Below are 12,481 nucleotides of genomic sequence, written 5' to 3'. Positions count from 1 at the left end.
TATCTAAGCTAGCATATGTAAATGATTATAATGGTAGTACTTTATGTAATACACATAGTAAATTTAATGTGACAAATTTTTGGATTTAATTACTGAAAAAAAACAAAAAACTTTTCACTCATGGACTAGATTCCTTTTTTTTAAAATGCATCTATATAAACTAAATCCTTCAACAGCCAGCTTTCTCCAAGTTGAACTTCTCCTTTTCATTTGAAAGTAAAATGTTTTTTCTGGAAAATGTATCTATATATATATATTTTTTTTTTTTTTTTTTTTAAACAAAAAGCCGTTGATGAACTGACCTCAGATCAAGCTAACGTGCTTTGTGGTTTTTTGCTTACACTTGTGTGCCAGAAGTGATGTCAGAGGTCTCAGTCACGACACACCGTGGTCCCTTCTGAGTAAACTTCACACCAGGCTGTATTTTGGAAAGTCATATTCTAAGCCTTCACACGTCTTCAAAAAAAAGAAAAAAAGTGCCATCGCATTTTACAGCTGCAGCTCGGCTCTCGCTGCCCTGAAACTGCAGCTCTAGATTTCGAAGCAGCTGGTTATCTGAGAGTCTTCACTCTGGCTGATGAAAACGCTCGAGTGTTTTGTGTTAATATCAGCGCTGCATGGATGAGGAAATCTTCTGCCCGGCTCTACAGTCTGCTGTGAGCGTATCAGACTTTATTTTGTGTGTTGGAAGAAAAGAAAAAGAAAACTAACATGTCACCCCTGAGTGAACTGCCTGTTTTGAGTGATTTCAAGAATGTCTAAGTATCCCATGTGATTCTAATACGGAAAGTCCCATCGTGAGTAGGTTGATTGAAATCACTGCGCACACAGTCAAAAGCAATTAAACCCAGTCTGAGGAGACGGGTCCAAATCAAACGGGACCAACAAAATCGTTCAACAGAACCTATTTTGACTTATTCAATGAATCAAATTATAACATGAAAGATGTTACTTCCTAGAAAATATACGGCACACAGGAAGGGGGAAAGAAAATCCCACAAAGACGGTGTTTTCTGGTTCTGCTGCAGTACTAACCATGCTGTGTGTGTTTGTTTCATACTAACCCAGGAGCACAACTTGGACTGGTTTCCTCGGATGCGGGCCATGTCTCTGGTGAGCAGCGACGCCGACGGAGAGCAGAATGAGATCCGAAACCTGCAGGAGAAGCTGGAGTCCACCATGAAGCTGGTGACCAACCTGTCAGGCCAGCTCACTGAGCTCAAAGAGCAGGTTGGTGGGGGAATCAAAGAACCAAGCGATCTCAGTCGCTCCGTCACGGGGAAAGCTTTAGAAGTGAGACGTCTTTCCTGACATATTCGCACACCTCACGTTGCTCTTAGTTTGTTGCAACTTGTTGCCCTTTACAGAGCTTAGTAAATGCCAGTGAGTCATAGTTCGCAGCACAGCTTGTGAGCTTTTCTGTCTCAGTTTGTTTTAATTCCCAACAGCTTACATGTGTTTTTTTTTTGGGTTTTTTTTTGTTTTTTTACCAATTTCAAGAATATTTTTGGAGTTGTATTGTTCTATTAACTGAAGGAAGTTGCTGTCCCAAACTGTTCTTTCTCCTTATGATGGCAAAGAACTCTTAAATCTTCAGAACTATATACTTTGTATTCACATGTCGTTCTTCGACAGAGGAAAAACGTTTTGCTGAGTCGGCATATAATCAGGACTGTGGTTGCACAATTGCTGCAATCTGCTGCTTCTAGTAAACAGAATTGTAAAATTGTCCTTACCCTTGAAATGAGAACTATCTATGAGGAAGTGAGTGTCTCTGAGACATTTTGACCCAGACAGGGGGAAATGATTATCGTGTTACTGAAAGCTGCGAAGGACACACAAACATTGGTCACATTTCACCGCGGATTCAACATCTTTACAGGCTGGTTTTGATTTATGTTTGCGCTGAGAATGACTCAGTTTTCTAAAGAAAAGTCTTAAATTCCATTTATTTACAGATTAAATGTACAGGTTAGTTACCTAAGGTTTGTTTTTAAAACTTAGTTTAAAACCAAACTTTACCTAAAAGGTTCAGGTAAAGTTATTAGGTAAAAAAACAAAAAACAAAAACACTTTACCTAACTTTTTTTTAAGTTTTTTTGGAAAAAAAGTCTAAACTTCAGACAGAGGATAGCAGATGTTTATTGTCGCAGTGAAGATTGTCATTTCCAAATGTTTCATGGTGTCTAGAAGTCTCTACAATGAATTATTGCAGAGCAGCAAGAGTTGCAAGCAAAACTGGGCGTGGCCTAGAGCGCAAAATTTCCAAACCTTTGGAGAGAGAAGAAGTTATTATTGTCGCTCAGCTGGCCTCTACTGGAGTTGAAGTGTCAAGGAAGACGGTTGGGTGAGTTTTCATTGTGGAGGACTTTGAGGTCAATGTCCATTGCTGAGACATCATTATATCAATATATGACTAAAGTTTGTCCAGGAATATCTGGAAAATGATGACTTGTTTTGGGAGTGTTTGGTCTGAGGAGACTAAACTTGAGTTCTTTGGACACACAGATGTTTTTTTTCAAAGGTTTTATTGGCTCTAGTGGCCTTTATTTGACAGTTAATTGGGTAATGAGAGAAGGGGGAAGACGTGCGGCAACGGTCGCCAGGCCGGGAATCGAACCTGCGACAGCCGCGTCGAGGACCTTATGTGGGTTGTGCTTAACCCCTGCGCCACCACAGCACATCCCAGATGTTTTTGTGTGGAGATGGAAGTGTTGGACCTTCAATCCCAAAAACACAGTTCCCACTGAAAAACATAGTGGCGAGGGCATCAGTTTGTGGGGTCATTTTGCTGCTCCAGTCACTGGGAACCTTAATTGTGTTCATCGAACCATGAAAACATTTTGGAGAGTAATTTGGAGAAACCTGCTGCAAGTCACGTTTCTGGCCGTCGCTGAGTCTTTCAACAAGACAATGACCCAAAGCATACCTTCTAGTCAGTCACAAACCTATAGAGGGACGTGGAGATCAGGGTCCTAGAGGATCCCTCAGAGATCCCAGTTCTCAATCTGCAGCGGTCAGTGTTTATGCTCATAGACCACAGAATCTAGATGAGCTGGATCAACTTACCATGAAAAAGTTGCCCCGTCTACCTCAAGAGTCATGTGCCAAGATAAGAAGAACTACATGAAGAAGGTGAAGTCATTTATAAGACAGAGAGGCCACACTATTGACTATTGAATGTCCCAAGGCGTAAGGATCTAGGCCTTTTCAGTTTTCTTGTTCTATTTTCAGCGCATCAGTAAAATACACAGATCAAACTTTGTGGAGTCTTTCTTTTTCCTGAAGCCATACAAATATAAACAGTGTTTGTTACGGTCATTTCCATGGAAATATAAAGAGTTTTGTGTGATTTCATCCAGGGGGCTAATATTCATGGCCTTTTGCTGTAGTTGTCACACATGTGGCGCCAACAGTTGCCATCATGTTTGCCATAAAAGTCAATGAGTTTTTCCATAGCTGTGGAGGAATTTTGGCCCAACTTTATTTGTAGAATTGTTCCAGTTCAGTCACAGCCAGAGGTCGTGCTACACCATCTCAATCAGATTTAAGTCCAGATTTGTCTGAACACTCCACTTTTTGTTTTTTAAGAATAGAATATACTTTATTGTACCTCAGGGGAAATTAGTCACAGACTCCAGGGTGTATACTGCATAGTAGTAGCTGCCCATACAAACATTAAATATTGTTTAATAGACGGCTAGAAATGAAAACTACATACACAGCAGTTTAAAAACAACAAAACACCAAAGTTATTGCACACCTTCCAGGCCTCAACATAATGTCTATTTAAAACATTAATTCAAAATTTTGATGGAGGTCTGTTCAAAAGAGTATTTAAAATTGTCTAACATACACTGGTGGCTTGAACCCTCTCCTTAGGTTCCCTAGTTTATGAAGTAGACTCAAACCATCACCATGATTGGCAGTTGGTATGATGTTCCTCTTCTGACATGCTGTTTTACTCCAGATGGAACAAGATGCACACTTTTCCAAAAAGTTCCACTTTTGTGTCATCAATGCACAGAATATATCTCCATAGTTTTTGGGGATCATCAGGTTACTTTTCGGTAAATGAGATTGATTTTTTTTTTATCCATAGTGTTGGCCTTGGAAACCTCCGATCAATGCCACTCTTGCTCTGTCACTTTCTCGCTGAAGAATCATTAAAATTGATCTTAGGTGAAGCAAGTGAGATCTGTAGTTATTAAGATCTTACTCATTGTTACTTTGTAAATTCCTGAATGAAGGATTCCTCAGGAATGGAGCTAGAAAGTGATGTTTGCCTATTAACCCCATTTGCGTTTTTTTCCTGGCTAACCTTCAAATGCAAATGGCTGTTGGCAGTAGCTTAAAGGACGCTATGATTCAGTAACTGTAACATTAAGGGTTATGAAAGTCATGTAGATGAAGTAGCTCTTTCAATTAAATCATTTAAAAACTGCTTTTTTGTATTCACTGAGTCTAATCTTTGATATTAAGTTTGCCTGAAGATCTGAAACATTAGCTGTGAGGAAAAAAACCGGAAGACGTCTGTAGAGGTGCAGATACTTTTTCACAGCTTTGTATGTGTAAAGTGAATGAACTTCCATGACAGAACTGCAAAAGTACCAACACAACAAAGAAAAAAATTATTCTACATTGAGTAATTCTCCATTAATTTGTGTACTACTTTCATTCCATTATTTTTAAAAACTGTACCTTGCTAACACTTAACTTTAACCTCTGAAATATACAAAATTTGGCTTTTTTTTTTAAATCAACTTCACTGTGATTATGTAATGCCAAGGAAAATTGGCTTAAGCAGAATATTAAGGCTTCTCCTCTGTTAGCTGAGCTAAACTATCCACTTTATGAGTATCCTCCTCCAGCCATTCCTTTCCTAAGCACAACTATATCCGTCGAAACACTCATTGCAGGACCACTTTGTCTTTTCACTATTAATACGATTGTTTTCAGTGCTGCGCCGTATTTCACAACCTTATGTTAATTAAAGTTATTTCTGAGCAGAAAGGACCTGATTCCAGCTGCTGCAAAGGTTGCCACTAGTGTTATGAGTCAGGCTTTGCTTGATCTCTGAAATTCTAATCAACTCGGTTTCAGTATCTGTCGCTCGTATTGAGCTGCTGTCGTCAGACGAGCCGGCAGGGTGGATGACGAAGCTGGCAGGATTTCAGAAGAATCGGTTTCAGTTGCACTGCGCGTTGCATTTGTGTGCCGCAGATGTTAGTTTCTGCAAAGTGGTACGGAAAACCGTATCATCAACGAAGGTAGTTCAGGGAAGCTCGAGCCAAAGATGATGATCATACTAGCAAAAGTGACCTATCAAAAAAAACAACAACTCATCTCTCTATGATCTTCAGATGACAGAGCAGAGGAAGCAGAAGCAGCGGATTGGCCTGCTGGGACACCCTCACCCTTTGAACGTCAACCCCCAGCAGCCTGCTTAGGGTCCGACTGCCGACGGAGTCCGGGGAGCCGCTCGGCGTCTGGAAAGGAAGCCGTCGGCTCCTGGGACTGCGGTTTCACGATAATGTATGCAGCACTGCGTGTGAAAGTACCTTACAAACGGTAGGGAAACGCTGTAACATAGATAGCTATAAGACGATGTGTAGCTCTGCCCCACGCAAAGTGTGACTCCAGACAGTAACACACACCCACCTCATTCTGTTCTGTTCAATCTGTGCCAAATTTTATTTTTTTTGTCTCCCCGAAGAAAGAATCTAGATTTCTCAACAAACAGTCTTTAAAGGTTCAATTGGAAACACGATAGAATTGTTGTTTTTTTTGTTTTTTTATTTAAAAGTTTTCTTTTTATATTCATAACACTGAGCAGTATTTATTATCTTATTCTTTTGTATGTTGTGCAATATCTGAACTTAAATATGCAACCAAATGGTGTGTAGATTTAAGTTTTAAAACTTAATTTAAATCCACTGGGGAGTGGTTTAGCCTGTTCTTTGTCTCTAGACAATTAAGCTGTTATTCATCTGTACTTACACATAAACTCAGATAAAATAATAAGTTGGGCTCCATAATATTAATTTTCTTTTAGTTTGTCAAAATGTGCATACTGTTTTGAGTGGCTTCTACACTCAGTAGATAGGATTTTGTGTGAGAGCAATATAAACTAATAGATTGCTTCCATTATATGGTCAAATATTTGTGTTAAGTTACTTTATGGGGGAGTAGCTTCATGATTTAACTGGGTTACAAACAGCCATCTAAAACGTGTGTATGCTGTTAGAGGGTTGCTCAGGAGTCATGTAGTTTCTACAGTAATAATTACCACTGGTGTATTCTGACATGTGGCCGCTGCTTCTGTGGGAACTCTGGTTTTAGATTGACGTTTTAGTTCTTTCCATGTTAGGAATGTACCTTTCGTTTTCGACGAGGGACGACTTTGTGTATATAAAGTTTGTTGCTTTAACTTTGCTTTTGTATAGAAAATTAAGATGGACAAAAAAAAAACTATTACTGTTATAAAATGTTTAGGGTAAACAAAGCAAAACATTGTCAATTTGTACATAGAGGTAGAATTATTTATTAAAATTGTAATTATCCTTTATTTGTGCTGTCCTTCTTTGTTTCATGTACAGACTGCTGAATGCAACAATTTGTGATTTTTTTTTTTTTTGTGGTGGAGGGATGACTTATTGATACATTTTTATGTTACTGGTCACATTAGTAGACATTTAAAAAATTTAAAGTGTGCAAATCACCGTACTTTAAAGGTAATATGTAGAATATGATTATACAAAATACTTGAATGAGCACCAATTGTCAGTTTGTATCTAGTTTGGACTCGTATTATAAATATGTCACTGTACGTATACAGAAACAAACAGAAATTCCTGGGGGGGTTGATTTTGGTCCCACATCACGAATTATTCGCTCGCATTTCAGGAAAGCCGTGGACGTCAACCAAAAACTCCCATCAGTTGTCTGACACATTTTACATTCAGCAAATGTAAAGTGTGTAAATGCATTGGAGCGTTTGGATAGTCCAATCTATTACCCTGGTAATATCCATTTATTATGGGTTAATATAAAGAGCAGCCACAAGGTGAATTAATGCACTGATTTAAAATGGGACAATGGACAACATGGACTAACCACTGGAGGAGAGATGCTACAAATACTCATTTCCAAGTGTCGCCCCCAAAACACACAATATTATTAAAAATCAACACAATAGTACAAAACATGTGGACTAATAATCACACCATACAGGCCATAATAAAAACAATATAAAAAAAAGTTAAACGGTCTCATCTAAACACAGAGACTACTACTTAAATATTCAGTCATTTTGAGCATATGCTGTAATATGAGCTAGAACTTCTAAATGAAGTAGGTATTTATTCCACATTTAAAGTCTAAAAATCAGATAGCATTAAATGTTACTTCATTATAGATGTAGCAATTAATGTGTCGACAAAGGAGCAGAAAAATGCTCACATTTTTTAAGTATTAATAGTTCTTAGTGAATGAGTAAGAACTATTTAGTGAGGTAAAATGTGAGCTTACGTTGCCCTGATAATATTAATAAAAACTTGAATATATCCGTCTGAAACATTTCCTGCCCTCTTCAGATGACGATCAGAAAATACTGCTGAATTTGTTGCCCATTTCCCGCTTCCCCGCTTGCAACTCGGCCGACTGCGATGTTTTGAAGCCCTTTCTAAATATAGCCAGTCTGCTTCGGGATGTCGGCGAGTGGGACCGACTGACCAGTCGGCCACTCTCGGTTGTCTGCGAGCCTTACGTCAGCGGCAAGGGATCCTGTGTGCCGAGACCATGAGGAGCTCAACGTGACGGGCTGATTTAATCAACACAGCGGCGGCTTTGAAAAAAAAAAAAAAAAAAAAAAGGAGGGGTGGAAAAAACGCAGCTATAACAAACTGCAGCCACCGTGTCACCCTGCCGCAGGTGCACGTGCACGTGCCAAGCAACAATCGGGCACGGTATGAAATTACACGCGTGACACTTTGGCTGTCTCCAGAAAGACCAAAGTGACTTGTGTAGTAGCCACCATAAAATTAAAATGCGTTTCAGTCTTATGGTAGAACTTTCTGTCAATAAAATGAATTTTATTTTTTTTTTTACATCCTATTTGATGAAAAACAGTTATCAAATTATTCTTTTGTGCTTACTATGTTTAACTTAGACTGCGGGGTTTTTTTCGCAACAATAAAGCGACTAAAATTATATTTTGCTTACTGTGCCTGTTTCTGTTGTACACAGCACAACAAGCTCACGAGCCCGTTACCACGCTAATACTGGCGCTATTTTTATAATAACCAGCTGTCCTTTAGTTAGCTATGCATCTGGTGAGGCTGCATTGGTTTTATATCCTAACCCTATGTCTGAACGTGTAACATAAACAGCGGCATATTCGCAGTTTTGGGGGTAATATTGCACCTCATGTCGGCGGTGGAAGCGTTGCTCCACTTTCTGTTGATGTAAACACACCGAGGCTCTGAGAAAAAAACAACAACAAAAAAAAAAAAGAGGAAAAGCTCAGCCAGCCGGAGGAGCGTGGTGCTCCACGGGACTCAGCCCGGAGTACTACAGAAAGAGGTGGGGCTATAGAAATCTGTTTTACCATCTAATAATGGCGGAAGAGTTGCATTTTATTTTTGTGATGTATTTTTCAAATATTTGGTTAAATTAATGGTAAACAGTGTTTTTTTTTAAGCTAAAATTACGATACTACTGACTCATATAACCAATCTGGCTGTAAATTTTCTACACCTAAATGTGAGGATTTTAAGATATCTTAACTAATGTGATAAAATTGTGTTTTGTACCAGAAATGATGCAATGTTGTATCGCATCCATTTTAATGTTGACTTGTAGATATATTATCTGAAATTTCAAATGGTTATCTGAAAGGCCATTTCTCATTATTGTTTTGTCAAAAAATAATATTTCTAACCCTGGATATAAAGATGAGCACTTATATACTTGGTAAAAAATAAATAAATAAGTAAATAAATAAAAAACGAGCGGTGGTAGAATTTGTAAGCAATGCAGTATCTAAACCAACTAATCCTCAACCATTCAGCCATTATCGATACTAAGGAAACTGAGACTACATTAGTGCATCTCTTGTTTAAAATCCAAAGGGTGGTCAGACCTGAACATAACTCTACTCTGAACATAGATCATTTAAAGCGAATATTGATGATGTTAAAACATCATCCTATCATCTCATCCTCTTTACAAAAAAAAACAACAAAAAACAAAACATAATTAGACAACAGAACACTGAATATGAACTTGTCAAATCTCAACTTTAGCATTCAGCACTGATTAGATATTATTTAAGACAGTTTGTGGACCATTTTATTCGTGAAAAGACAAAAAATATATATATTTAAAATCTCATCTGCTGCTCAATAACTCGGTACATTGTATCGAATTGAACATTATTACAAACTACATATGGGTGCGTGTGTTGATTAAATATAAAAACGGCTTGCCATTCACGGCTTCTCCTGGCGGCACGAAGCGGGGAGGGGGTGAGGATTGCTGGGAGGGTGAGGAGTTGAAAGCGCCGTCCAACACGTGAGGCTCATGTGACGGAGGAGAGGCAGTTTCTCTCTCAGGGAGAGAGAGAGACGTGCCTGCAGTCACAGGGTTTATTTAACACGTAGTCACCAACCCACCCAGCTCTCACACATCGCGCGGGGCGTGGAGCTTTCCTCGGCATACTAACGAGCCCCGACCTTAGGGTGACAGCACTCTAGACCGCGACCAGCTTCAGCGTGCAGCAGGATCACACAGGAGGAAGCGTGCTACTTCTTCTTCTTTTTTTGTTATTCTTTACTTTTTTTCGCCCTCTGCCTTCCTTTTTTTTTGTTGTTTTAAGGAGCGAGCGCTTTTCAGGTTATTTTTTCGCCCGTCAATAAAGCGACATGGAGCGGATTACAAGTGCGCAACCACCTCCTTATGTTCCGAAACACGCATCAATGGACATACCTGACATGAGCCGGTAAATATACGATGCGTTTTCAAAACCTAAGCCTTCTGTTCTCTATGAAACCCTTAAATCTCAAATGTAATTTTTCTTCCTTTCCTTTTGCAGACTAGAATATCCTATTTATATGTGCAAAAGCAGGAGGGGTGTGAAGGGCAGAGATGAATGCAAGGTAAATTTCAGTTCAAAATGACAAAGAAAAATTATTGCATTTATTTAGTTTGAGTTCCAGATCTTAAATATTACTGTTTTAACTTTGTCCAGGAGACTTACAAGTTGCCACACAGACTGATCGAAAAGAAACGACGGGACAGAATAAATGAATGCATTGCCCAGTTGAAGGACCTGTTGCCAGAACATCTTAAGCTTACAGTGAGTAATGTATTGTTTTCGTCTGAGACTGAAATCCAATTGATTGCCTCAAATGTTAGCTTTAATTTTCTTTTTTTTTTTGAAAAGCTATAGAGAAATACATGAGCAACATTTAAAAATTATATGTTTAACAAATTTAACAACAGTTTAAATTGCTGATTAGCATGTTGTAGAGTTTAAGATTTAATCTTGTAAGGAATAATCCTTGTGTGCATAGTTTGCGTAGTTTCCCCTGGTGTTGGCCGCTAGCCCTCTGTTCAGTTGCAGAATGTGTTACATAAGGAAGATCAACATGCTTATCGAAGGTCTTCCTGTTTTAGACGCTGGGTCATCTGGAGAAAGCCGTGGTGCTGGAACTCACACTGAAGCATGTGAAAACTCTGAGCGCCGTCCTGGAGCAACAACAGCAGAAAATAATGGCGCTCCAGAAAGACCTGCAGATCGGTAAGTTGGATTTCTAATGGCCTTGCCTTCAGTTGGGATCATTAACAAATGGCTTTTCTTTGAGAATTTGAAGGACAAGTGTGATTTTTAAAAGCCAAAGTCTTAAAGAAATTGAGTTACATTTTGATTGTGTTCATTCAGGTGATAATGTAGGAGATGGTGTTGAGACCAGTGAGGAGATGTTCCGCTCTGGCTTTCACCTCTGTGCCAGAGAAGTCCTCCATTACATGGCGAGTCAAGAGACCACCAGGGATCTGACCCCCTCACACGTCATCAGTCACATCCAGAAGGTGGCGGCTGAAGTTCTCCACAACGGAAGCAGCCCTCAACCCGACAGGTCCTCCCCCCGAGAGTCTGATGAGGCAAAGAGGCCAGTTGGGCAGCCGTCGGCGTCATCCGAGGCCCCGGCTAGGAACTGCGTCCCGGTCATCCAACGGACTTTCCACCACGGGACGGGGGAGCAGAGTGGCAGCGATACGGACACTGACAGCGGCTACGGGGGAGAACACGACAAGCCTAAAGCCCAGTGGTCGGAAAACGAGAGGGAGGGCGAGGCAAAGCCTCCCGCGTCTGAGCGGATGGTCGGTGTCGTCAAGCAGGAAGGCGACCAGCCCCGGGCAAAGAGGTTAAGAGTGGACTCGGAGGATGAGATGCTCTCCTTTCACCCAGCGGGAGCTCCTGGCAGTTATGTAAACCTCTCCCCCAACCAGCCCCCTTTTTGCCTCCCCTTCTACCTCATCCCCCCATCGACGGCAGCCGCGGCATACCTCCCGATGCTGGAAAAATGCTGGTACCCTGGCAGCATGCCCATCATGTACCCGGGCCTGGCTGGTCCCACATCAGGCCTGCCCTCAGAGCCGTTGCCCTCATCTCTGTTGATGTCTCCGAGGGCAGGGTCTCCGGTGGCCCACCGCATCCCAATGGATTCTCCCACTCTCCACAAAGCTTTAAGGCAGGTCTCTCCTTTGAACTTGGAAGCCAAAGACTGAACAGATGGTTCACCTATCAGCTTTGGCCCACTGAATGTTGAACCAGAGGGTACAGTGTTGACCCTCCTTGGTAACTTGGCCCCTCAGAGCAGGACCCTTTAAGGTCAACACTGTCAGACATTGACCCTCGGACTATTTTTGAGGCTCATATTAAAGACTCTGTACAACCCCTTCAACACTGTGAAGTCGGTCATCTTAAAGAGCGCACAAGAGATTTCAAAGGTTTATACTTTTTTTGACTCCAGAAGTGATGAATGTCAGAGGAAACCCCAGAATGTACCCTATATTCCTCCTTTTATTTCTTGTCCCAAATCAATTTGGACCTGTGTTGTTGTTCCCCACCCCTGTAATGAATGTAAGGATGTATAAAGAAGAAAATAATAATAAAATCTCCTGTGAATGCTGCTGTAGATCGGCAAATGTCAGGTTCTTACCCTCAGAGTTTGCTACCCCCAGGGACAGCAACAAGCCATTTTAACCAAAAAAAAAAAAAAAGAGAGAAAAACAACCAGCATCTCTGGGTCCTGACCTCCCAGACCTAACTTCTCTCACGTCTGCTTGTGTAGCCACTGAAAACAAATGCAGGAATTCATGAAGTTCAGAGAATTCAGGGTGTTTGCCCACCGTAGCCTGTACCAGGTGCGTCACCTAATCTGTCGAAGCGGGCTTCTAAAACCTAATCTGTGACTCA

General features: G+C 40.5%; 2 protein-coding genes across 13 annotated transcripts in view; both read left to right on the top strand.

Moving 5' to 3' along the window:
- The window catches only part of itpr1b (inositol 1,4,5-trisphosphate receptor, type 1b), a 109,893-nt gene extending 103,325 nt beyond the window's left edge, over positions 1 to 6,568 (top strand). For all 12 annotated transcript variants that reach the window (XM_044121546.1, XM_044121547.1, XM_044121541.1 and 9 more), the window contains 2 exons: positions 1,069 to 1,230; positions 5,364 to 6,568. In XM_044121546.1, coding sequence (XP_043977481.1) covers positions 1,069 to 1,230; positions 5,364 to 5,450 — 249 coding nt within the window. In that variant the 3' untranslated portion in view covers positions 5,451 to 6,568. The remainder of the gene's footprint in view (positions 1 to 1,068; positions 1,231 to 5,363) is intronic.
- A 2,974-nt stretch (positions 6,569 to 9,542) lies between these two features.
- On the top strand, positions 9,543 to 12,200 carry LOC122833723 (class E basic helix-loop-helix protein 40-like). The gene is made up of 5 exons (XM_044121548.1): positions 9,543 to 10,000; positions 10,094 to 10,157; positions 10,250 to 10,357; positions 10,678 to 10,801; positions 10,943 to 12,200. Exons 1-5 carry the CDS (start codon positions 9,924 to 9,926, stop codon positions 11,788 to 11,790), a joined length of 1,221 nt encoding a protein of 406 aa, XP_043977483.1. The 5' UTR covers positions 9,543 to 9,923; the 3' UTR covers positions 11,791 to 12,200.
- The last annotated feature ends 281 nt before the right edge of the window (positions 12,201 to 12,481 follow it).

Source organism: Gambusia affinis, linkage group LG07 (genome assembly GCF_019740435.1).
Source record: "Gambusia affinis linkage group LG07, SWU_Gaff_1.0, whole genome shotgun sequence".
Lineage (NCBI taxonomy): Eukaryota > Metazoa > Chordata > Actinopteri > Cyprinodontiformes > Poeciliidae > Gambusia > Gambusia affinis.
This window is presented reverse-complemented; position numbering and strand designations above follow the sequence as displayed.

Excerpts from the sequence above, each read along its gene's own strand:
- LOC122833723 (XM_044121548.1), top strand. The coding sequence starts at position 9,924 with ATGGAGCGGATTACAAGTGCGCAACCACCTCCTTATGTTCCGAAACAC. Across the intron at positions 10,001-10,093 it reads GACATACCTGACATGAGCCG|ACTAGAATATCCTATTTATA; the intron begins GTAAATATACGA and ends TTCCTTTTGCAG. Across the intron at positions 10,358-10,677 it reads CAGAACATCTTAAGCTTACA|ACGCTGGGTCATCTGGAGAA; the intron begins GTGAGTAATGTA and ends TTCCTGTTTTAG.